We start from the raw sequence: 26,130 nt of genomic DNA, 5'->3' as shown, positions 1-26,130 counted from the left end.
TGAGCTGACTGACTCAAAGGCAAGGTCTACATTTAGAATAATTAGACAAATGTCAAACAGAGTTATTTCAGTATCATTCTGTTAAAAGTCTTTTATGTTTCCCAGAGCCTTTGGTGTGAGCATGAGTGCACATACACACACACCCCCATCCCCACCACTACCACTAGAACAACGACAAGTCTCCAAACCATGTTCAAATCAAATGATAGATTTATTATCTGTCTCTGTTACACAGTAAGTGAAAATAGCTCAATTTAGGACATTCTAAAATTTGCCTGGGCTTCCGATGAACTGAGAGACCAGTGTCAGATGTGTGAGCTGACACTCTGGACTGACTCTCAGTCCACGAGAGTTCTTCCACAGCCTTGAAGAGCTTCATGTTGTGTCCTTCACAGCATCTTCCTCTTTTCAAACTCCTTCACAAACAGAGAAGAAAGATGCACATTCAATTCACCAGAGAGTAACCTTCCTTCAAAGTATCCCTGCTAAGACCTTGTCTCTGCAGTTAAAGCGCACGGGAACAGGGTTTTTGTGCACAAGGTGACTACTTTCAAATCAGTCTATGCCAGTGCCAGAGCGACAGACAGAGCTTGACTTTTTCCTACAAACCCCAAAGCCAATAGGGTTAAATAATCCTAACTTCACTGCAGAATTACTGCTAGGGGGTGATGGGTACCACTGTTTACCTGAACCTGTAACACCATGTAAGCAAATGCAACAGGCCCTTTGATAAGGCAATGAAGACTTTCTCAGAGAATAAAACTCAACCCTGATTCAGCTAGAATTTGATTAAAATGTTGAGAACCTTAGAAAGGCCTGAAGCACACAATGCCCTAGACAGAAGAAGCCATGTTAGCAACCAGGCTGCAGCCACAGAACAGACACCTCTTGCCAGTTGCAAGAGCAGAGTGGTAAATTCTACAAAGAAGTGCTTACCCTTTCCTGGGTTTCAAACACCCTTCCTCACATATGGAATATGATGTTCAGAAGTCAAGATATGCAACAACTTGATCAAACATTTAGAATCCCTAAGATGAGGGCAAAATTCACAGGAAAGCAGAATTTTTGAATTATCTGTTCCCTTCTAAGAAAATAATTTGTGCCTATTTTCAGCTTAAGACACAGGATTTTGTTAAGAGACAAATGCCATACTGACTGTGCTGTTATCTACCTTTCTATTTGACAAAGTTAAAACTCTCATAGAGAGGAAAACAGTAAAAAAATAAATAAATAAAAATAAAAATAAAAATAAAGATTCCCTATGAAAGGCCTCACCCTCCGTGGGGAGCAGAAAGGGGATAGGATGGGGGTCAGTGGGGGGCAGGGGAGTAGGGGAGGGAGAGGGAACTGGGATTGACATGTAAAACAAGCTTGTTTCTAAAATAAATAAATAAATAAATAAATAAATAAATAAATAAATAAATCCCAGGAGGGGAAGAGAAGGAGAGAGAAGTGATATTCAAGAAGACAACTCAGAATCACTGCAGAGACTACAGAGATCAGCTAAGGGTGTGTTACAAGGGACAAGCAAAGGCAGCTAAAATGCAGCTCCTCTAACCAGCCAGCAACCCAATAGCACCCCAGAGCCAGTAGAGGCACAGTGGGCAGAAGCACAGCCAGTCACAGCACAGGCCCACCCTCCTCAGACCCCAACAACCAGCACCTTGTTGTTGTTGTTGTTGTTTTCCCACTTTTTTCCCCATTTTTTAATTTAAGTTAGAACTGTTTGCTTCCTTACTTTGTTTCCATAACTTGCTGCCCTTTTTATGGAAATGGACACCTATGGAGTTAGGATGGCTACATCCCAATTTCCTGGAAAACCCCAAACATGAAACACAAAACTACAACCCTTCCACATTCCAGGCTGCAAATAAGGGTGCCTGTGGCCTCCAAAATGCTTCTGTGGACACCATGTCTTGTCTTGTCACTGACAGAGGAACAGATGTCTATGTTTAAATCAGTATTTTTTGTTTTTGAGGGGGGATTCAAGCAAGGTTTCTCTGTGTAGCCTTGGATGTCCTGGAGCTCACTCTGTAGACCAGACTGGATTCAAACCCAGCGATCCACCTGTCTCTACCTCCCAAGTCAAGTGCTGGGATTAAAGGCATGTGTCACCATGGCCTGGCTTGTAAGCTTTACATTAAGGCAGTGGTTCTCAACCTTCCTAATGCTGCAACCCTTTAATACAGTTCCTCATGCTGTGTGACCCCCCCACCATCATAAAATTATTTTGTTGCTACTTTATAACTGTAATTTTGCTACTGTTCTGAGCTGTAATGTAAATGTCTGATATGCAGGATGGTCTTAGGTGACCCCTGTGAAAAGGGTCGAGACCACTGGTTGAGAACCACTGCATTAGGCCATCAGAACACTAAGCTATGGAGAGAGAAGGAACATGGCCACTGTGTGCTCACCTTATATATGGTGGATCCCAGCTGTGCGGGGGACATGCTGACAACAACCCCCGCACTCTGAAGGGCAGAGATCTTCTCTTTAGCACCACCTTTTCCTCCAGCAATAATTGCCCCTGCATGGCCCATCCTTCTGCCAGGAGGAGCAGTTACACCAGCAATGAACGACACTACGGGCTTGGCATTTGGACCCTGGAGAGAGAGACATTTTAAATACAATCACACTGGACTTAAATCTGTGACTGTTGGTACAGGAAGTGGCTTGGGAAGGAAAAGTCCATCACTCAACCCTTCGAGACTCGGCTCTCCAGACCACCTCAGAAGCTCCCCTGAGCAGACTATCTGCAGAGTATCAGCACTCTCACCACTCCATCCAGAGCTGTTCCAAACTTTTCTTTTGGTAACCAAAAAGCACACCTACCTGAAAACTTTGCTTTGTAAATTAAGACTCAAGATCAACCAGTCACTTGTTTTACTTCCAAATAACTTCTAGTCTTGAGTTGTTATAATTCTCATCCTTAATAAATGTCCTCACAGACAAAGATGAGGGAAGGACCAGAACTTGGACTCAATTTCCTACTAAGGCTGCATGTTCTTGGACCATGCCCATCACTAACAGAGACCTGAACTTCCTCAAACATGATGAAATGGATGCCAGTCACTAGTTCTTTCTACTCTGAAATGCTATAGTCTAAGATGATCGAGGCTGACTGTTCAACAAAAATACATCCAGTATACAAACTCATTTACATTAGCAATCAAAGTACTAGATTTTGGCATTAAAATTTTTTTAAAGCCCACACACGGGAACCAATGGTTCCTAAGCTCTGGGTTTGCATTGTAGTTGAGGAAATGCTATCAAATGCTTACACATCAATTCATCGTGAGATACCACACAGCAGCACATTACTATATATGGTCAGGGTTCACAATGAGTCCAGGGAGAACAGGTCTGAAGCATGGAATCAAGAGCTTCATTCAGTTATTACTACCTTCCCCACCCCAGCTCACCCCCAACACACACAACAGCTCTCAGATCATTTGGTCTGGGGTCCCTGGATACTTACAGATGTTACTGAGGATCTCAAAGCGCTTTTGTTCATATAAATAACCAAAGTCCATTCAAAAACACAACCTCTGTGTATATCAATGCCTCAGCACTAAATTATGAGCTTTTTATTCTTTGCAGTAAAATCCAATAATACTTACTATATTAAAAATTAAAACTGAGGGCCAGTGAAATGGCTCAGCCAGTAAAGGCGCCTGCCCTGCAGGCTTGGTGATCTGAATTCACTTCCTGGAACCCATAAAAAGGTGAAAAGAGACCCCATGAAGGTGTCCACTGGCAACCACATGAATGCTAAGGCATGTGGGGACCCACCCATACCCACACACATAAAATATAAAACGGAGGGTTTAATAAAAATATAAAATTTTATAAAAATACAAAAATCAACTTCTTTTAAAAATAGTGTCTAAACATTCTGGTAAGGCAAGTGGCATTTTACAGCTAATTTCTACAACTCTGACTGCTTAACTTAATGAATGGCCAATCATATCTGCTTTTGCAACTGCCCTGTTGTGAAAGCTTATTTATCTGACAGACAAGAAGAAATTCCAGCCTCAGATAGACTGATGGAAAAAAACAATGTGTTTTAACTTACTTCAGGATGCCTAAACACTCTCTGATACTTCACAAGCCTCTTCAAATGGTCATTTTTCAAAGGTCACATGTAATGCTGCAATCTGAAGCCACAGCAATGCATTTTTGTCCTTCATCCTTCTGAAATTCCTTCATCTGTCCTAGTGTCTGAATGGGTCTTTAATTCACAATGGTTTTGTAACAGAAAATACCTGTTCAGTGGGTTATGCACATCTTCCAAATGCTTCCAAATTTCACCAATCAGCATCCACAAGCAGCCACATTGTATCAGCATCAATCACATCAGAAAAGTCTTTTACAGAAAGTGAAAGACCCTAAGCTCATGGTGGCAGAAAGCTTTTTCTAAACATTTGCTAAAAAGTTCAAATTTTAGCAACAAGCAGCACAGCAGTTTTCTTACTAAATTCTGGGAGACATTCTGCCAGGCACCCAAGTCCAGTGAACCAGCCTGTCTGCCAGCCATTCTCCCAAGAAAAGTTAGTGCTCCCTGGAAGTGGCTGAGAAAAGCACTCCCAGAGATCATAAAATCATCTCCAGGGTCACAATTTAATAAAGCTAATAACCTTTTGCTTCACCAGGAACATTCTTAAGTAAAACAGATTTTATTTTTTGCCACAGATCCCTGGAGCTAGCCCACTGGTTCTGCAGGTCTGCTGAGGCTGGCTCTGGCCCTGGCTCCCACTGCTCTTCCGTGCTGTAGGTGAAACCCCGACTTCTCCTCTCTGCTCGCAGTGCTCCCACCTTCCTGCACATATGCAGCTTTTCCCCTATGACTCCTGACAGAATCCTTTCCTGATGCCTCCTCCCACATCCCACCAATGCACCCTGGGCTGACTGGCCCAAAGCCCTGTTCTGCCTCTTACACGTGTCTGTCATACACACAGCACACTGGCTGTGTTCTTCTTCCCATGTTCTCCTACTAAGCAGTAAGATCCCTGAACATCAAAGCCTCCCTCAGCTCCTTAAGCCCAGCAGCACTGCAGTGCCTGAGAGAGAACACAGAGCAAGCAAACGGGCTCCAGGGATCAGTCATTCCCCCGGGGTCTCTGCTGACTATGAGGATTTCCTATTTGAGTGGTATTAACTTCTACTCCATCTGTTCCCTAATGGCCTCCTAAAAGACACCGCTGCTGCACTAGGAAAGGATCACAGGCTTAGAATGTCAAACAAAATTATGCTGTTTCATGACAAAGAGTCGATGGAGATGAGATATCTGAAGTGGAGAGAAATAGAATTAGAAGCAGGAAGTGCAGTGAGAAACCAGGACAGAGTGATGAGAAATATGAAAAGCCTAAGCACAAGGACTAAGGACTGGCTGTGACGGACAGCCAGGATGACTGTCCAGTCCTTCACCATCTGCCTGCTTCAACCTTCAGCAGACACTATTTATTGTTCACTCCACACCATGTATTATCTGTTTTGTGTAATATTTTGTCTTAAACTGCTTAACCTTGAACCACATATAGATCAAGTTCTAAAGAGAAGTCAGTTTCTACTTAAATGTTCCAACTTTTCTGAACTTATGACAACAGCAAACAATCCATCCTGCTTGTTATCAGTACTCATCAGTGCTTCCTATGAACTATGCCAGGGAGACCAGCACCCTGACATTTACAAGCAGCAAGCCAGTATGTCATTTGGGGCAAGGATCTAAAGCAGGGGCAGAGGGATCTACAATGGACAAGAATCTGTGCCAAATGCAGCCTATAGTGACACTTTCATCGGTGTGACACACTTCAATGGACAATTTAAAAGGAGAGATTTGATTTTCACTCATCGTTTCAGAGGATTTGTTCACTCCATACTAGGCATGCTCCCCTACTATGGTATGTGCCTGGCGGAGAAACGTGGTCTGTTGATGTCTCTGCAGTCAGGAAGCAGAGAGAGCAAGAAGGGGACAGGGCAAAACAATGCCTCAAGGACTTGCCTCTAGTGATCTGCTTCCTCCAAATAGGTCCACCTCCTAAAGTTTCAGAACCTCCATAGTGCTACCAGCCAGGGACCAAGCCTCCTCACGTAATCTTAAAGTGACACTTCACATCCAAAGCCTAACATGTGCAGTGCGAAACCCTGACTGGTTTTACCCAGAGACAAAAGGTGCCATGGCCTGGGAGAGAAACCAAGGGCTGAAGAGGAGTAGGGACATCAGGGAGAGCATGACTGGGACAGTCCAAGTGAACAAGGTAAGGCACAATGCAGAGCAGCATGGGAGCTGCAGGTGAGACCTTTGAGTCTGGACCTCGCACTGAGTGGACACAGAAGGTAAGAGAAGTAAAAGCCAGCAATGAGTACCTGCCATGGATAGGAACATACAAGACACTCACACAGTTTAGGACACATACAGGAAACAGACGGAGAGGAGGAATAAGAAGGCAACTATGAGAAGATTCCAGAGGACAAATAAGTCTGAGGTCTAAGAGGAGGCCCCTGGGAACCTCTACAAAAACATCAGGAGAATACCGGTTCACTGAGACTGCTTCCCTTGTTACTGTGTCATCCAGACTCTATGACACTCCCACACTCCAGCAAGATAGGTTAAAAAAAAGAAACGTACAAATGAGGGGATGCTATACCAAACCTAACCAAGTTAGAACTTCAATCTCCACAGAAGATCAAGAACATTCACAAAAGTCCTTCAGGGTTCCTGAGAGCACAACTAAGTGAAGGAATACCGCACCAAGCCTGCAGGTGACATTACTGGCTCCTTTAACACAACCATATTCACTATTTCTCTTCTGGAATTTCATTCATTCACTCCTCAGGTTTTTTTCTTCCACAGGCACTAAAGGGAGGTTATCTCCCCTCTCTTTCTATTTTTTACTTCACTGTGCATGAGCATTTTGCCTGCAGGTATTCGTGTTCAATAAGTTATGTGCCTGTACCTGTGGGGGCCACAAGAGGGCACCAGATTCCCTAGAACTGGATTCAGATACCTGTGAGCCACCATGTATATGGGAGTGGGGAACTGAACCCCGGTCCTCTGCAAGAGCAGCAAGTGCTCTTAACCTCTGAGCCACCTCACCAGTCCCATCTCCCCTCTCTTGCTTGGCCAGCTCTCAGACACATCTACCAGAACACAGTGGGGCTGGGACAGTGGCCTGCTTCTGGCTTTGTGGTATCTCCTCCCTCACTCCTCACCTACCAAATCCCAATAGAGGAGCTTGGTTCCCTTAGCTGAATGGCATGCTGATACCACAACGAACTACACCTTACTTATTTAACTCTAAGGCAGAGGCAACAGGGAAGCCTTCCCCTGGAGGATACATAAAGCTTTTCTTTCTTCCTGATCTCTGGTGCTGAGTCTTTCCTATAAGCAAAGACTAAAGCTAAGCAGGAGGGGAAAATCACAGAGAAGGGATATAAAACAAAGGCTCTTTAGGTCAACCTTGAGAAGACAAAGGACATTGATTGCCCTGGGAATTCAGAGTGAGAACACCAGGGACCTTGGATTTAAGCCTCATGTCAGGTGTGGCCTCCAACCTAAGGCCCCAATTCTCTCCACTTAGCACTCAGCTCCATAGGGTGGAGTGATGCCTGGGGAGGAGGGTTCAAAGTAGGTAAGTAGAGAACAGCATTATGGGAAGCAGGGAAAAGATGAGCTCAGAATCTAGAGTTTTCTGAGAGTTATAGACTAGAGAGCCTAGATTTAAAGTTAGCTTTCATGTTTTCTTAAGAAATTAATCATGAAAAAGCAAAGATAATTTCTAAAACAAGCCCCAGGTTCAGTCAGCAGCAGAGTCCTGTAGTCTTCGAAACACAAACTTACAGAATTATGTTCCTTCAGGAACTCAGAGGCGTCTTCTTCAGCATTACCACCAATTTCACCAATCAGTACGATGCCTTCTGTGGCTGGATCATTCAGGAAGACTTCAAGGCAATCAATAAAATTTGTCCCATTAAATGGGTCACCTCCAATGCCTGAGAAGGTCAAAGGATATCAGTATTAGTCAAAAATGTAAGGATGAACCATAGAACTTATGTCAAAAAATGTTATAACTCAGCCTTTACTCTGTACCCTTTCTCGTTAATATTTTCAGATTGTGGCATCACTCTTCAACATTTGAAGAAAACAAAGTGGCACCTGTTTGTTTCTGTTTACAAGAGTATAGGTACATAAATGGTGGTGGGCTACCCATCTTCACAAAACCAGTCTTCTTTACATAACCCATAAAACTACTCCACACTAACAGTGTAACTTTAAGAAATGGGTGTGTGGGGCATGTCTCTCAACACCTGTTTTCATTCTACTTCTTGAGCGTGTACTTAATAAACTTGAAAACACTGCTCAGATAGAGTGAGCTATTTGCATTACACACTCCACAGGGAAAGACTAAACAATGAACAAATTTCCTTGCACAAGGAATTCTTGACAAGTATGCTGCAGAGAAACTACTAAGTCTGAAGACACACTGCCAGTGAGCAACAGGATGGAAGGCTCCCAGGTCCTGCAGATCCCAAGTTGGGAAATGACAGAGCCTGCACACAGAGCTCTACTCTGAGCACATGACATTTGAGAACTTGAAGAGCAATGAAGCAAATGATCCCTACTCTCTGCCTGCCAATGTTTTAGTTTTAAATTATAAACTATTGAGGATAAGAATGATCTTTCACTTTGCAACACATCTCTGAAAAATGAAGCTGCGAAAAGGAAACAGCACTGGCTGGGTGACAACCAGGTGTCAAGTCCTATACTCTGCTTCATAAGCATCAGACCTGACACTGGCGAAAGCCCAACCTGTGAAATGGCAATGGCATTATTATCCTCCATTCCCAAGTGAAGAACTGAACCTCAACAAGATGGCAATGGCAAGCCTGTTTCAAAACCAGTTTTTAGTATCCATTACAGCAAAAGATCTTGTGCCTAACATTGTGTCCTGCAAATACAAAGGCTTGATTCATGTTTTCAGTTTGAATTTATTTACAGTATAACAAAAGGTATTTTTAAAAGGCTTTTAAAGGGTATTCTGATGATTTGAAGATTTAAAAATGAGAAACTTGTCTAGTTTTTGGCAAAAAAAAAAAAAGCAGTTTATGTGTAAAACCTGCTCTGAGTTGTTGAAGTGTCAGACAGTCCTGTGTAGCTACATGCCATCCTCAACCTTGGCTCTATGCTCTGTAAGGGACAAACTTCATCCTCAGCTCAGAAGTGCCTCAGAGGATGCCCAGAGACAGTAAGGCAAAGAATTCAATAGTGATGAAACACAGAATGTAACTGTGATAACAGAATGCCAAGGTAAGGATCCATCTCTTCACAGCAAACAAAACTAGTGATGTTTTGGGCACGATGCCCATCCACAGTGACCTGCCCTACAATGTGTGCTCCTCAATCTAAAAATCAAATCTCCAAAGCTACAGGAAGCGCCATTCTTCAGCCAAGTAAACGTGAGATCCCAGCATCTCTTACTGCAATGGTATCAAAGCCTCTTATAAAATATCTGGCAAGTCCTTATCACTGTACTTGTTCCTTGAGGACACTACACTCCAACAGACTTCTGGCCAAGCACTCACCAATGCACAAAGATTGCCCCAGGCCAACTTGGGTTGTTTGGTGAACCGCTTCATAAGTCAACGTGCCAGATCTGGACACAATACCTTAAAAGGAAGAGAATGAAAATTATCAGATTGTGTGGATGAGACACTGCCAGATGGTAATGAAAGTAACACAGGACCGTAAAAAAATTCACGTCTTGGTTTGCCACTTAGATCAACAGTATCTTCAAATGATGAAGACAAAGAAAGTATTTCATTAGTTAGGGTAGTTTTATGACTATGAAACCAATGCCAAGAAAAAGAAACAACCTTAAAATCCCTCTTCTATGACTCTTTATGCAGAATACTAACATGAACTTGGTACACACAATCCTGCTTAAGGGAGTGGAACAGCTGGCTTTAAGGTAACCCATAAAAACAGCATTAATTGTACTTAGCAACATTATCTACCCTCCCCACAACTATTTCTCTAAGAATTTTCACACAATATGCAGGCAAGCTCCCTCTGGATTCAGCTAATCTCCATTTAACTTCCTCACTGCTTCAAGCATGTGTTAAGAGCATCTAACTTTACAACCAAGGTCTGTGGAAGAAGGGCAGCAGCGAGGTCCGGGCAAGCTCACCAGGCTTGCCTGTGCCACCCTGCGCTTCCCAAAGACAACTAGTAACGTGCAGCAATGCATGCAGTACTTACCTTATAACAACAGACACACGATGCAGAGATTCCTAATTCTACAGGAGCTTAACTAACTTTAGTTGTTACAAAATATTAAATCTTTTAAATGCCAAATCAAACACATGAGAGCACGGATTCTAAATCTTGGCCATCTCAAGTATGTCCATCTTTTGCTGTCCTGAATTTCCTGCCTTGGGTAAGACTTTGTCCTAATAGTATGACCCTCCTACTAGGGCTAGGAAAATTCTTGTCTGACTAAAACAAAAACCATGACCATCAGCTTACCTCGGCTTCAGTGCAGTATGTTCAGTCTTAGGCCTAAGTGCTGTGTCTCCATTGTCACTGTATACTCATGGACATGACAAATGTGATCTATGCAAACACCCGCTCTGCCCTATGGACTCAGGTACACAAGACTGCAGATGCGCCACATAAAACAGTCAAACTGGAAGCCAGCGTGCATGGACCTCCAGCACGCCACCATGCTGTTCTTCTAGATGAGTTCCACACAGCTCCCTGACAACGCTTCACCTGGTGCAGAAACTCTGCACCAACCCCTAGCCCAGCACAACTCCCTCCCACGGCCCTGGCCTACCACCTAATGTGTTTCCTGTTATTTCCTTCTTCTAAATAACTGCGTTGTTCCTCCGTTAGCCTTGATGACTCCCTACCTTTTCACATTCATTTTGCCTCACCTCCACCACCTGACAAACATGCTGACTATCCATCAAAGCCACACAGAAAGCCTGAGTGCTGCTTTCCCCTTTCTGGACTGCCCCAACAGTAATGAGATGCGACCTGCTCCTCTCAGTCTCCTCAGTGTTTCTGTTTTCTGTAACTCTCAGCAGTGGGGAGTCGAGAGAAGTTATGTCTTACACACAACAATGAAACCATAGGTATTTTCAGGTTAAGAACAACTTTCTTCACTAACGGATCACCACACAGCACAGTAGGAAGGCACATGGACTCCCCTCCTGAGGTCAGGGCTAGTGAAGACAACACTCAACAGCCTCTGACCTATGGGCAACTATTTTGTTCTCTCTCGGTACTTAGCAAATTTTACAAAGTATTAGCAGCAGACCAAAGAATATAAACACTACTTAAATAGGCACCAAGCTGTATGGAACTCTAGAAATCTCCCTCCATCAACTTAAAAACTGCTGGCAGCAGGGGCTGACAAGTTCAAAGAAGAAAATAATCAGCAAAACTTGTGATGTTTAACCTAATTCTGCAGACTACACCATCAATAAAAGCTGTTCTTATTTAGCATTAATAGTCATGGTCATAGGTAGAGACAACACTACCCATTACTATGGAGAAACAGTGCAGTTTAAGTCAGTTAGCTGCAGAGTCTAAATTCAAGACTAGCAACTTTGTCAGCTAACTTTGAATTGTGGATTGGCCATTGTCTTAAGGAACCAAACAGGTAACAGTGACATTTCCCAAGGCATTTTGAGAAAGTGTGTGACATCAATGCCAGCAAAACATGTCTCAGATGGGACACAGAAACAATAATGGAAAAATGATCCTGGCTCGCTCTTCCCAAGTATACCTCTCAATCAGGAGTAAAATTTGCCTTCAGTTGGAATGGTGGTTTCTTTGTGACCCCAAACACTTCTAATAATTTGGGGGCTCAGTTTAGGAACCTACATCACCTGAAGGAGTGCCTCAGATGCCCCTCCCAGCCCCACCCTGGGAAACAAATACTACCAGATCCTTTTTGGTGGGCATCTGGCATTCTTCAAGTCAGCCAAAGAATCAAGGTTTGGAAGTCTCTGGACAACACAGAGAGCGCCCAAGGGAATTCCCAAGGGATCATGACCACTCTGTGCACAGGCCAAAGGTAAGAAATGCTATGGAGACAGCAAAGTAGTTCTTTGGTGGTCAGAGTCAGATGGTCAGAAGTTAAGACTTGCCTCTGACATGAAACTCAGTACAAGAAACCTCCATAAAGGGGACTGAGCACAAGATAACTCAGGATAGGAAAATAACCTAGGTCATTTTCAATGCCCTCAGAGACCTGGGAATCCTTGGGTCAGGTCTGGTAGAAGGAACAAAGACAGTCAGTTTTGTGGTATGGTTAAATCTGACTGCCTTAGAAGATGCCATCCAACAGCTACTTGTCTAACTGGGTAAAAGAGTCACAAGGTTAATAGTGTTTTAAATTAGGATTAACTACTTTAACAAGTTGGTTTCCAAAGATCTTAAAGTCTCAAATCCACCTGATGTCAGACCACGTGATATTCAACTGGGATAAAAGAAGGCTAAGCAGCAACTCATGCCTATGGGCAGAGAAGAGGCTAAAATCACAGCCAGATGACAACGTCTGGTGTCCACAGTTATAATTTGTGTGCAGCCACATAGGACAGATATCATGCTGACTCTTCGCTGATTCAACAGCTACCAAAGGGCATGCAAAGCAGATTACAAGTTCATCACTGTGAGACCAACCTTAGAAGCAAAGGAAAACAGGGAGTCCAATAGATGGAGGATCTTTTGAGCCCAGCAAGGGATTCTAATGGACTTTGATTTGGACATCTGGTAGCTTCATCCCTGCCAGAGGCCAGAGATACCCTGAAAAACTTTTATGTGAATGTTTTAATCCTCCCCACCCAGTAAAACCTTTGTTTTTAGGCCCATAGCTCTGTTCTAGGAATCTGATGGCAAGAAGCAGTGAACTTTTTCTCCTTGGAATGGTGACCCTTCCCTTCCTCCTTCAATACCTGTGTGACAACTCTTTTCAGAGTAGCCAACTGACTAAGACTGTGAAGTAGGACCCCAACCAATAGGAAAAGAGTAGTCACTACCTGAGTTAGACTAAAAGCCAAATGCACTTCCTGTTTCTGTGTGTTTGCTCTAGATCAATAGTAAAGACATGAGAAGGCGCTACTTAACATCGGTCAGCAGGGCATCACAATAAAACTCCATGTGACACCATTTCATCCCCAAAACAAGTTCACTACAGACAAGAACACTGGAAGATGAGGGTTAACTGGGACAGACATCTCCTAGAACTATCTAGCAACTTCTTTAAAAGTCTAACACACTTGTGTTCTTATACACTTTGCCCAACAGAAATCAAAGTGTATCCATAGCAAGGCCCATATTTTAGTCTTGTCCTTATGCCCAAACCTGTAAACAGCCCAAATGACCACTGAGAAACGGATAACCAACAGGAATAAAGCCGAATAAAGCAGACAACTAGTGAGTGAGAAGCTGGTATTAGTCACGGACACAGAAGACACAGAAAACCCAGAATCTGAACAGAAGAGGATTCACTGCTCCCCTCCCCCAGGTCTCCAATGGTTCTGCAGACTTACAAGCAATTCTCAAATAGACCCATTCTATTTCGGATACATCAAGGACTCACTGCAGGAATGAACTGGATTTATTACAGTCACACTTTTATTTAGTCACAAATTCCCCATAAGTTTTGGGTTTGGATGATGAAATTTTTATTTTTTTCATCTATCAGAAAGTAACACATGCACTCACCTATTTTTCCTTTCTTGTGAATATGGCCAGGCATGATGCCAATTTTACATTCTCCAGGCTGGAAGAAAGTAAATTGCAGTTTTCAGAAAAGTTCCAAATAAAATTCTAACTCTAAAGTCTCGCATTAGAGTTAGACACACACACAGGCTAAATATAGCTTCCTTCCTATTTTACACTCACATTGATGATTCCAGGGCAGTTTGGCCCAATTAGCCTCGTCTTTCCTTGGTGTGAAAGTGTGTGCCTGACCCGAACCATATCCTGCTGTGGGATACCTTCAGTAATGCACACAACCAAGGGAATCTCTGCGTCAACTGCTTCAGTGATGGCGGCAGCAGCAAAAGGAGGAGGTACATAAATGACAGAAGCTGTCGCTCCTGTCTTCTCTTTGGCCTGAAACATTAATCACAATGGGTTGAGTTATAATAAAATACATTCGACAGTCTGATTTGATTAATGTCTAGAAGGGGTCACAGGCAGGCTCTCCCTCCTCATTTCCCCATTCTTCAGTCCATGACATGGTCAGACTCTTTTCTGTCCCTGCACAGCTTCCCTGTTCCTCCCCAGACTCACAAGATCCAGTGCCACCTACCCACCTTCAAACTCAGCACCTCCTCAGACTTTGGTTTTCAAGCATCTATTTTAAATCTATGGTATGTATTTGTATGTATTTTTAAACATACATACCAACAAAGTAGACATTTGTGTGTGTGTGTGTGTGTGTGTTTGTGTGTGTGTGTATATGCACTCATGCCCTTCAGTGCTCTCAGAGGCCACAAGAGGATATTGGATCCCCTGGAGCCTGAGTTATTGGCAGTTGTCAGGAGTCGAGTGTGAGTGCTGGAGAGGGACCAAATGTGGGTCTTCTGGAAGAGCAGCAAGTGCTCTCAACCTCACTCCTGGGCCACTTCTCCATTGCCTAAGTGAAGTATTCTTATCTGATATTTTACTTTATACATCCTTACTAGAAATCAGCAAATCAAACCAAGTACAGATACACACATGGCCAAAGAGTAAGAATGTGGATTCTTTCTCCTCTCTCTGCTCTTCTCTTCTCCCACCTACGCTCTATGGTGACCGGCCATGGTGGTCAGCCATTAACCCTGTTCCTCTTCTCTCTTAGTCTCTCTACTCTGCCGGGCCTATAATAAACTGGTTAATATGTCTGAAAAAAAAGAAAGAAAGAAAGGAAGGAAGGAAGGAAGAAAGAGAGAGGGAGAGAGGGAGAGAGAGAGAGAGAGAGGAAGGAAGGAAGGAAGGAAGGAAGGAAGGAAGGAAGGAAGGAAGAAAGAAAGAAAGAAAGAAAGAAAGAAAGAAAGAAAGAAAGAAAGAGGGTTAAATAAGCATTAGGTTAACAGAGTGTCAATCTGACCACTGCTCCCTCTGTGGTCACAACCTGACCCATATGTGACCTCTGCATATATGTACTCTTCTACTCATCACTTTATTTTGGTTTTTGGTTTTGTTTTTGTTTTTCTGAGACAGGGTTTCTCTGTGTAGCCCTGGTTGTCCTGGAACTCACTATATAGACCAGTCTGGCCTCAACTCAAGAGAGATCCACCTGTCTCTGCTAAGATTAAAGGCTTGCATCACCCAGCCCCAATTCTCCCATCCACCTTTCTGTGTGGCCACGCTTCCTTCTCTGATGAAGTCCCATAGCCACAGAGGCTACAGAGCTCTGACTGCAAGAGCAACAGCCGTTCCCCAGAAGTTCTGGGAAGGTTCTGCACAGGAAAATACCAGGTTTCAAGGTACTCCTGAACCAGACTATCCCAGTCTACAGATGCAGATGCTGAAGCCTGGAGGGGCCCATGAGACACCTCACCCCTCCCTGAAGGACTAACAGCAGGAAATCATTCTCTTTAGTGCTGTAGCCCCTGATAAGGTACCCTTGCTCCAACAAGTAGCCTCCAGTCCAGGCTCAGGCAAGCTACTCCAATTAAACTCAGTGACTCAAAGTAAGAAAGAGATTCCTTGGGAAGAAGGGCTCTGGCCAGTGCGAAAGAATGGGGCATGAGAACGGTCAGATGTGGCCTATCTTTAGCAAAATTCATGTACTGGATTTTACCACAATCCCAATTTCTCTAGGTTCCTGGACATCCAGGTAGCAAGTGACTCTCCCAAAAGGCATGCAATGAATGCCTGTCTTTGCCCTGATGCTTTTTCTTCACATACTCAGAAGCCATTACTTACTTCCTTCACAGTATTAAAAACAGGCAAGCCCAGGTGTGTCTTGCCGCCCTTCCCTGGCGAGGTTCCTCCCACGAGTTTTGTGCCATATTCCAAGGCCTGCTGGCTGTGAAAGGTGCCCTGTGAGGAAAAAGCACAAGACCCGTGAAAAAGGCAGAAGGCATCTGAGAAGTAAAGGCAATCTCAGCAACTTGGGAAAAGAAAACATGCTAAGTGCTTCCAGGCAAAAGCCCAAGCCCAGCCCTCTCACCCACTTAGTAAGCAGTGCTGTCAACACTGAAGAACACTGGCTTCTGCGAGGCCAAAACAGCACTGAAAGTCCTTTTCTAGTTCCAGCTGTAATTGACTGCTGATCTGAAAATACCCTATTGCTTGCTTAAAAGACCATTCCATTTCCCTTGTTCCTCATCTCCTTGCACCCCACTTTGCCTACCTGCAAATTCATGGTGGATCACTGTATTTGTCTAACCCTTGGCCTTTTCAATATATACATACATACATACATACATACATACATATATATCAAAAGCACAACTTTGTTTAATCTAATTCACCACACACACACACACAGATTGAGTCTTTCCCACTAACACTCAGGCCTCTGTTGCCTCCTGTTCTCTTTTCCATCTCAGCTCATGCCTTTTACAATGCCACCCTTAACAAGGCAGCAAGGAGAATCTCCACAGTGACACTCGCCATCCACACTCCTCACACACTAGCCAAGGCCTCTGCCTGCTGTCACACACTCATTTGCCTGCCTTCCATCTCTACTACAGAGCTGGCAGGCATTTCTGAACACTCCCCAAACTGAGTTCCTGATTACCCTCCTCCAGGTCTGCTCCATCTGTCCATGACCACTCCACTCCCACAGATATTCAAAATGAAGTATGACGTCACACCAGATCCTTCTCCCTTTAAACCCTGAATTCAGAGCCATTAGTAAATCTCACCACTGTATCCTCAAAACATCCAGTCTCCCTCCTACCTTTTACTGGAACTGTGTTGGATGATGTCACCTCAACTCCTAGTAACTTACCTTCCTTGCTCCCTTTGAATCTATTCCCCACAGCACCGAGAGTTATCCTATAAAACCTGACAAAAAATCCTTCCATCTCTTTCTAGGTCATTAACCGTGAAAATAAACATATCATGTACCCTCATGGCAGAGCCCATATCTGCAGCTTTCATATGGCAGGCAGACAGCTTCCACATGGCAGGCACATGCCAGCCTGAAGGACTTGTGCCCCTGCATAAAATACACCCCCCAGGTATCTCCATGATTCTCTCACACATCTCCTTTGGATCATGACTCAGACAGGACAACAAACCTTCCCTGACCACCTGATATGAATTTCTTCTCTCCCACAATGGCCACACAACTCAACACTAACAAACACGCTCTTCCCCCTTCCCCTGGTCTGTTCCTCCATAGTGACTATACTGTCTAGTGTCATACATAATTCAGTCACAGATTTTGTGGATGCTGTGAGGTATATTCCATTAAGATAGTGATACTGTCTATTGTGCTTATTCCAATATGGCACCTAATTCAGCATATTACATACAGCAGACACAATGACCAATCAACAGTGAAAGGTCTATGTGACAGGGACCTAAAGTGCTGAGTCATCTACTTAAGTTCTTAACCATTTAATGCATAAAAATTGTGGCTTGAAGGTCTTTAGAAGTTTTTCAATTAAACTTCTCTTTATACTAGCAAACTCAGCCCTAAGCAAATTAAGCAACTAGTTGGAACTTTAGAAAGAACCACAAGTCAGTGCTCTGCACTCTCTTTCAACAGTGCTATTCTATGTATGGTCTGCAGACCAACTGACCTTAAGTGAAAACTGAGCAGGACAGAAGGAAAAGTAGAAGATCCCAAAAGAGAGAGGAACAACAAATATCTAATTTAAAAAACAAAATGTTTACAAGCACAACAGTGTGACACTACTGCAATGTTTCTATGTTTCCCATTAGATCAGAAAGTCAAAAACAACACCCTAAGAGATCCTTTACTCCTAAGTCTGAAAAGAAATGGCCTAGACTATACTTCCAGTTAACTAACAATGAATCTATGTTTTCAGTCCTACTGTTAAAGGCAACGCTCCCAAGCAAAATAAGCTTTTTCACAATTTTCATGTTATCACCAGCCAATACACAGTGTAGAATAGGAACAATTTCTGTAGCTCTTCAGAGCCAGCAAAGAATCCTACAGCACCCACTGGAAATGCACATGGCTAGAATCCACTCTAACACACAAACATTCCTTGTTTACATGAACAAGGCGAGGACTGAGGAAGGAACTAACATGACAAACTACAAGCTTCTGTGGCATTTAGCTCAATATTCAATCAAAAAAAAAAAAAAAAGAAGAAGAAGAAGAAGAAGAAGAAGAAGAAGAAGAAGAAGAAGAAGAAGAAGAAGAAAAAAAAAAAAAAAAACTGAGACCATTGAGAGTCACAATTACTAAAAATGCAAACACAAGGGAAGTGAAAAGACCCCCAAACCAACACTCAGGAGGCAGGGGTAGTCAGATCTCAACAAGTTCAAAGCCAGCTGATACACAGTGAGTTCCAAGCCAGCCAGGACTACCAAGTGAGGTTCTGTCCCAAACAAGGAAGGAAGGGAGGGTGGGAGGAATGCTGGCCAACCCAGGATTCAAAGACATGAACAAATCATTACCTAATTTAGGAAGCAGTGTCAACTTCAAATCGGGCTTATATATGGAACACAGCTCTTAGGAAGATATGAGAGGTTAAAGTATCACAAGAATGGCATATAAAGTTCAAGAAAAATAAACAAGCATAATGAACTCCCTCAAGAATTTGATTATATGCTAATATAACATCCACAAAAGTAGACTATACTTGGAAGAAGGTGGTAGATCTCACCTCCTTCCCCTGGAATGTATAGATCTTACTTTTGAGGATATCTGTATATAGACATGATGTTTGTAACATCTGGCTGGCCTTCAGCTATTACCCTCCAAATTAAGGCTTAGCAATCTTGTCTATGAGATTGTGCTTGCATCTACTTTTATAAATTACATTGTATTACAACAGGTCTACAGTACAAATGCTGCACAAGATGCATTATATAAATACAAAATACTTGTACATGTGTTTTTAAAATGACACACAGAGCATGGTACTACCTCAAATTGGTATGCCAGACTTTGTTGACTCCCCAAGGAAGGCCTTACCCCCTCTGAGGAGTGGATGGGGATTGGAAGGGGGGAAGCTGGAGAGGTGAAGGGGAGGGGAAGGAGGGGGAATTGGGGTTGGTATGTAAAATGAAAAATAAATTTTTTAAATGAAAAAAAAAAGAGAAAGATACAGACCACAGAAATAAATCAGAAGAACAAACACTAACCCTGCCCTCTCCTGGGTCACCTCTTCACTGACAATAACTAAGTAGCTTTTTCTAAACTGAGAAAGAAATACTGAAGTTTACCATCTCATTCCTCAGAGGGAAAACTGGGGTACCTGTATTTTCATCTGGAAGGACATATGCCAACTGTTAACAGAGAATTCCTGATGAGCAGAATGTTTGGAAAGAGGGAAACAAGACTTATGATGGCTTTATTGCAGAATCAAATCATAGGTACATTTCAACTTACACAAATTCTATGACAGGAATAAGGAGAGGGAGAATGTGTGAACAGAAGAGAATGAAAACCAATTTAAATACTTAAGAGCAAGTTTGCCCACTGGCTTCTTCAAAGGCCACTTGCCCCAGAGAGAGTAGACAATGGGAAAGTCAGCTGATGGTTCACCTGCCCACACTGTCCAGGAGCCTCTGTATTTGTGCATTTCTCCATACTGAGGTGTGGAGTCCATGTTTAACACAACTTTTCCTTTATGATCTATTTACCTAGTACTAAAGCAACAGTCATCTCTTGCAGGGTTGGAGGAAAACCAGGAGTCTTGCACTTGCTTAAAGACAGGGAGTCTCCAACACTGTCGTGTCTGTGCACTCTCAGCTAAGTTTAAACACAATCTCCATCTTAGAGGCTTACGACACCACCTGCCTTCCTCCTAACACAGAGCCCTTTTCTGAGCGGTATAGTCCTGAGACAATCATATAGTACTATTTTTGTGTTATTAAAAGCAGAAAATAATTTTTTTACATCTTTAGTCTGCACTTTAAATTAAAATGTAGATACACATACCTGCTTGCCAGTGAAACCCTGGCAAATAACCTTGGTATTTTTATCAATGTAGATATGTTTCCGGGAAGCGTCATAAGATGCATGCCGTATCCCATTATGCTGCACTGGGAAGTAAAGAAAATATGACACATTATAATTTCCCCACACTCTGGAACCATGAATTAAATTTAATGACATACATTTTAAAGAAGAGAAATCTAACTAGCATAAGAGCAATGCTATGACCATTCTGAACTGAGACAGGTGCATCCCAGACACACACTAGAAAAGCAAATAAAGGAGTCAGTTCCTTGTGACCGAGAAGCTCAATCGTCTAGTACTTTCTGAACTGAGAAAGAAAAGCTGAAATTTGTAATTTTCATTCCCAAGGGAACCTGAGATTCAAATTTAAGGGTCTCAATTAAACTCTGAAATCATTCCCACTAATGTCTACTATGTGCAGCACCCCACTCCAGCATGAGCCACAGTACCTTCGAATACCAGGTGAGTGAGGAGGCATACTTTAGGAATGGTAAGAGCAATGCAGGAAATGCTAAGTCATGGGATCAAGCTGCCCAAAATACAACCCAAAGTCACTTAGTTTGATCCCATATTAAACAGAGAAAATAAAATGAGTTCCAAAGTGGATGAGAAGAGAAACATGAAAACAAACCAACAAGAAGTCACATGCCTACATTAATGTTGGCAACCCACCTCAAGGGAGACGGAGAACGTTTAAGCAGTTACTATAACTCACTCCTATTTCAAAAATGAATTGCCTTCTAAACCTTCACAGAGCCACTTGGCCTGTCTTCCCTACCTCTCCAAAGCAGCGGGCCTTCTACGTAACTCAGAGTAGCCCATGAAAGTCCACCCCACCCATTTTCATACTTCCTAGTCTTCAGACCTCAGGTGCACAACTAAAAAAGCACCCACTAGAAGGTGTGTCTGGAGACCCAATCCTCTAGGGAAAAGAAAGGCCCAGATTTCAGCCTGACCCTCTGGGGAAGAAGTGTTCTGCATGTACACAGACAGCTGTACACGTAACACAACAGGTGCACCGCATGTACACAGGCAGCTACAGCCCTGGACCAGAATATGCTGAACAAGGAGCAGTGAGGGCATGATTCAGGCAAGTCCCGGCCCAGGGACCAGCCAAGCACCTAAGCAAGAGACCCCACACCAGGGACTCCAGGGCTGAAGGGCTGACCTCACTGCCCTGTGCAGCAGAACCACGGATGGTACTCAGATCATCTTTGCCCTTAGTTCCTAGATTTACTGACAAAAGCCATAAACAAGAAACATAACTGATGACAGTGGTAGAGCAACTTACAATGACAGTGAACTTTACCGCCAGAGAAAAACAAGCACACTAAATTACACAGCAGGCCAGCAGGAAGGCCTGAAGGTGGCCATGACTGTGCTGATGGTGAGAGCTATCAGGAGCACATCCTGGGACATCTCCAGAGGCTCTAGCACTGGCCAGCATAGCCTTGGTACTGTTGCCAGGAGCAGCTGAGAGCACTCTCAGGAACCAAACAGGCCTGGGCTAGTGTTCGTGCTCTGCTGGTCTCCAGCTGGGCAAACCAGGGCATCACTTTTGATCTCCTTAGCTTTCATGTTCCCATCTGTAAATGGACTAACAGCTGCACACAGGGAGGGTGTGGAGTTACCATGAAATGATGCCTATAGACTAGGCACTGAAGTGCCTGGTACATTCCTGAAACCCTACATGAACAGAAACATAAATCTGCCCCTAAAATAGATTCTCAACCTGTGGGTCTCGACCCTTTTGGGAAAGTCAAATGATTCTTTCACAGGGGTTGGCTAAGACCACTGGAAAACACAGACATTTACATTATGATTCATAACAGTAGCAAAATTACAGTTATCAAGTAGCAGCAAAAATAATTTCATGGTTGAGGGTCACTACAACATGAGAAACTGTACTAAAGGGTTGCAGCATTAGGAAGGGTGAGAACCACTGCCCTAGAGAATATAAGGTTCACATTTTAAAACCAAGTAAGTCCAGCCATATATACTTTGTATGTAGATTCTTGGAAGGAAGGAAGGAAGGAAGGAAGGAAGGAAGGAAGGAAGGAAGGAAGGAAGGAAGGAAGGAAGGGAGTGGAAATGACTCAAAGGCAGCTGCACCACCAAAGCGCACCCAGCATAGGTGATGGCTCACAAAGCTAGGAACCTGGAGCACACATCACAGCCTGCAGGCAGTTCAACAGGCTAGAGTGTGTCTTATCCTGGTGCCTCGGCTAGTCTAAACCTCTTCCAAGCACCTCGGGTGGTATCTGCTTCTTCCAGGAGTCTGGTCTGGTCCAGGGAGTCTTTGCCACTTTCCTTGTGTGACCGTCTTCTTTGTAGCTCAGCTTTCTTCTGACTGAGTGGGAGGCTCAGCTTTTATTGCTTACTGGGGGGAGGGGGGGTGGTAGTGAATCTAGTCAGTTTCAGGGACTTCCTGTTTAAGGAGCTTTCCTGCAGGGTAGTGTTTTAATGGCAGAGGAAACAGTTACACAACAGACCTACAATACAAGAGAGTGCCTTAGCAGCTACTTACCCAAATCCCAAATACTAAACGGTATATTCACTTATGTTAATGAAGTCAATACTATTGGCTTGCTTGATCATAAGTACCATGTTTCAAAAAATTTAAAGCGCATTTTTAAGTACTAAGTAAAATAGGAAGGAAATATTGTGTTCAATGTTTTATAGTAAATCTCCAAAGAGAGGACATTCCAATTTTGGAAATGTTATAAAGTAAAAATCAACAAGTGAGTCTAACACAACTAAATACCTGCCCTGTGGCAAACTCAAATTATTTTCCCACACCTACGAGAAATCACTTTAAACTTCAGTGTTGCCATGAAGCAACTTTGAAGCCAGAAAATCAAGTTACTTTTCTCAGGGCTACATCAAGGCATTTGGATACAGGCTTCTATTTCTGAAATAAAGGTTTAGTCTTAGATACAAATGGCAACAAAGACTAGAAACGGGGAGAACACTGTTGGGTGTCTCCTGTTCCACACACTTCCAGATACTTCTCTGAGTCTACAAACCAGCCTGTGTAACTTGGCAAACATGAGAAAGGCCAAGTAGCACCCATGAGCAGATGGGTAACAGTGCCAAAGACTCTGCTTCTAACAAGGAGATTTGAGCTTCCCAAGACACAAATTAGTGAAAAGACACCCACAGCACCAGACCTGGATTCCAGGATGCCTTGGACACTACCTGGGAATTCTCTGGGTTTGTTTCCACATTTGCCAAACAAAGCAGTAGAACTAACTGGACTGTAAGATCTACTTTCTGACATCAAAATGCCGTAATTCTAAGGATCAAAATAATATCTGTTCTTATTAACTATCTGAAAAATGTAATTTCCAGAAACTCCTGGTTGATGTTTTAAAAGACCCTACCACACTTGAGGTTTCTTCTAAAACTTCATTTCAAACTCAATGGTGCTTATAAAATTCTGACACATTCTCATCAGAAATTATTCTCAGTTTCCATTTATCTATCCTCCCTGTATCAACAGGAGTCTTCCCCCTCTTTCCTAAGTCATAAAAGTGGGATGGTGGGCAGCTTAGCAACTTCTAGATTATCCTCCAACAGGGCCCTGTAGCACCTAGGACTGTTTGCCTTTTTATCTTTTTTTAACTTAAATCAGCATTGCAAAACTTGGGACCTCAACACAAAATGTGAGATCACCTAAAATTTAGGGGTGTGGGTAGGATTCCTTATCATCTCTAGTTATTTTAACCTAAAAGCATATAAGTAATTTGTGACTTTCTAGAAGGAGAAGAAAAGGTGGAGGAGGGGAGGAGGGAGAAGGAGAGGGAGAGGGAGAGGAAGAGGGAGGAGAAGGAGGAGGAGAAGGAGAAGGAGGAGGAGCAGCAGCAGCAGCAGCTTGCAATGTGACTTGGAAATAAATATGGCTGTTGTGAGGGGATTCTGAGGTCTGCCAACTTAGAGATTTTTAGCCATTAAACACAATCGTTTGTAACCTCAGTACTAATACAAAAACACCCTAGTTTAGATCTTAGACCCCCCCTTAGAGCTTTAATAACATGACTCTCAGAAACAGAAAGCTAAGTAGATTTTAGGCTTTCTATCTTGGGAGTCTAGAAGAAAGCCCTTTAGTTCTGTGAGATGAGGACTGCCAAGTTTTGCTAAAACTAAATAAATAAGCAAACTTAAGGTACCATATCATCTTGACATTCTCCTTCTGGAGACACTTCTATTAAGACAGCAGACCTTCGGATTGGAAGCTAGGCTCTTTTAGAGCTTTGGACCAGCAAGACCTCAGCAGAGAAAGACAACACTGTGTAGGTGACTCCCTCTTTGCTAGGCATTCCCAAAATTGACTGAAGTGTATATCTGGTCTTCCACATCTTAACCCACAAATAATTCCAATTAAGTTGGATTAGGCCCATCCCCAACACACTAGTGTTCAAACTCTCCTAACCGCAGCAATTACTGAACTAATCCCTTTCTTCACTCTATCGACAACCCATTCAAGAAAGAGCTCCAGAAAACTTTCCCCAAATGAATTCAACTCTTTCCTATTTGGCAAAGCCTTTGTCCTCAAACGATGTGGCAATGAAGTACAGCTACTGGGCACACAGTTATCCCTGAACACTTTTAGGATACTCAAGAAGGAATGAAGAAGACGCACTCACTATTTGATGCAAGAAGCAGCAGAAACAAGCTGTATAACAAGGATTGGGGGAAAGACTCTCACTTGAATGTCTACTCACTCACTCTGCACGGTGAAACCAAATCTCTCACCACTTTTTAACATCTCTTGAATCTGGTTGTATCTGACAAACAACTGTTCATCACAAGTTTAATTAGCAATCATTCCTCCTGTTAGTAACAGGCAGGGCAATGCTGCACTTCACTAAGCACACGTCTCAGATTCATTGCAATAGGGTCCTATTTTCACACGATTGGAAACATTACTTGAGAAATCTTTTTTTTTTTTTTAATCGGTTGGTTGGTTTTTGTTTGTTTTGTTTTCTAGACAGGGTTTCTCTGTGTAACAGCTTTGACTGTCTTGGAACTCATTTTGTAGACCAGGCTGGCCTCAAACTCACAAAGATCCACCTGCCTCTGCCTCCGGAGTGGGATTACAGGTGTGGGCCACCACACCTGGTGAGACGTTATTTTTTAAAAAGGACTAATATACAAGTGTGAATGGATTAGCGAGCGAGACTACAAACACGATGTGAAGGACTCCAAGGTTCTCCTAGCATATCTAACACACAGACTTTGGACGCGGCAACGATTTTCAAGAGTCAGCATTATTGAAAGAGAGCAACCCTGGGAGATTAGTTCTCAGAAACTGGAGTGTTCGTAGATCGTAGCTATTGTTAGTGAAAAACACATTATTGGTGAAAGTGCCTGCCAACCCTCAGCTTCTAACGTGTCCACATGTCATGCTGACTCCGGTTGCTGAAATCGCCTTTCCGTTGGCCCTACCACACCAAGGAACGGTTAACTCCAAGCGCAGAACCCTTCGGTACGAGTATAGCCTCTTCAACCGTGGCGCTAACTCTCCCGGCAGAGTTCATCCTGGACCTCTTGACCCTTGGCTCCAAGTAAGGGCCAGCCTAGATGCCACCTCCACCCCGCCACTCGTCACCGTAGGGCTAGAATATGTTCCCGGCCCCGCAGGACGCCCTGCCTCGAATCTGACCTCGACTGATCCACCTCCACATCGGACTAAGCCCCCCGAGAGCCCCCGAGAGCTGCCCTGGGGTCTGGCCCAGCGGCTCCCTCGTCCCTCCCGAGGTCCCGCCTGGAAGAGCCCGGCCGCAGTCTGAGCCAGGACGTGGAGCCCGGGGCCTGCGGAAGCCTGAAGGAGAGAGCCCCGGTCCGACTCACGGAGGAAGGTGCGCGACAGCAGGCGGGCGGCTACGAGGCCGCTGCTGCCGGAGACCATGGTCGCAGTGGCAGCTGCAGCGGCGAGCGCTGCGGTCATCCACCAATGACACTCCCAGGCCCCCAGGACCTAGCATGGATCTACGCTCGCGGGGACAGGTGT

General features: G+C 43.6%; 1 protein-coding gene across 1 annotated transcript; it reads right to left on the bottom strand.

The window, feature by feature from the left end:
• Nucleotides 1–192: 192 nt before the first annotated feature.
• Suclg1 (succinate-CoA ligase GDP/ADP-forming subunit alpha) lies at nt 193–26,125 on the bottom strand. The gene is made up of 9 exons (XM_027429457.2): nt 25,971–26,125; nt 20,097–20,200; nt 15,929–16,045; nt 13,916–14,128; nt 13,736–13,793; nt 9,583–9,666; nt 7,841–7,992; nt 2,415–2,603; nt 193–416 (listed from the first exon to the last, which is right to left on the bottom strand). Exons 1-9 carry the CDS (start codon nt 26,065–26,067, stop codon nt 390–392), a joined length of 1,041 nt encoding a protein of 346 aa, XP_027285258.1. The 5' UTR covers nt 26,068–26,125; the 3' UTR covers nt 193–389.
• Nucleotides 26,126–26,130: the final 5 nt, after the last annotated feature.

This window comes from Cricetulus griseus, chromosome 8, assembly GCF_003668045.3.
Source record: "Cricetulus griseus strain 17A/GY chromosome 8, alternate assembly CriGri-PICRH-1.0, whole genome shotgun sequence".
Lineage (NCBI taxonomy): Eukaryota > Metazoa > Chordata > Mammalia > Rodentia > Cricetidae > Cricetulus > Cricetulus griseus.
Note: the sequence above shows the minus strand (reverse complement) of the source record. Positions and strands in the feature narration are given on the sequence as shown.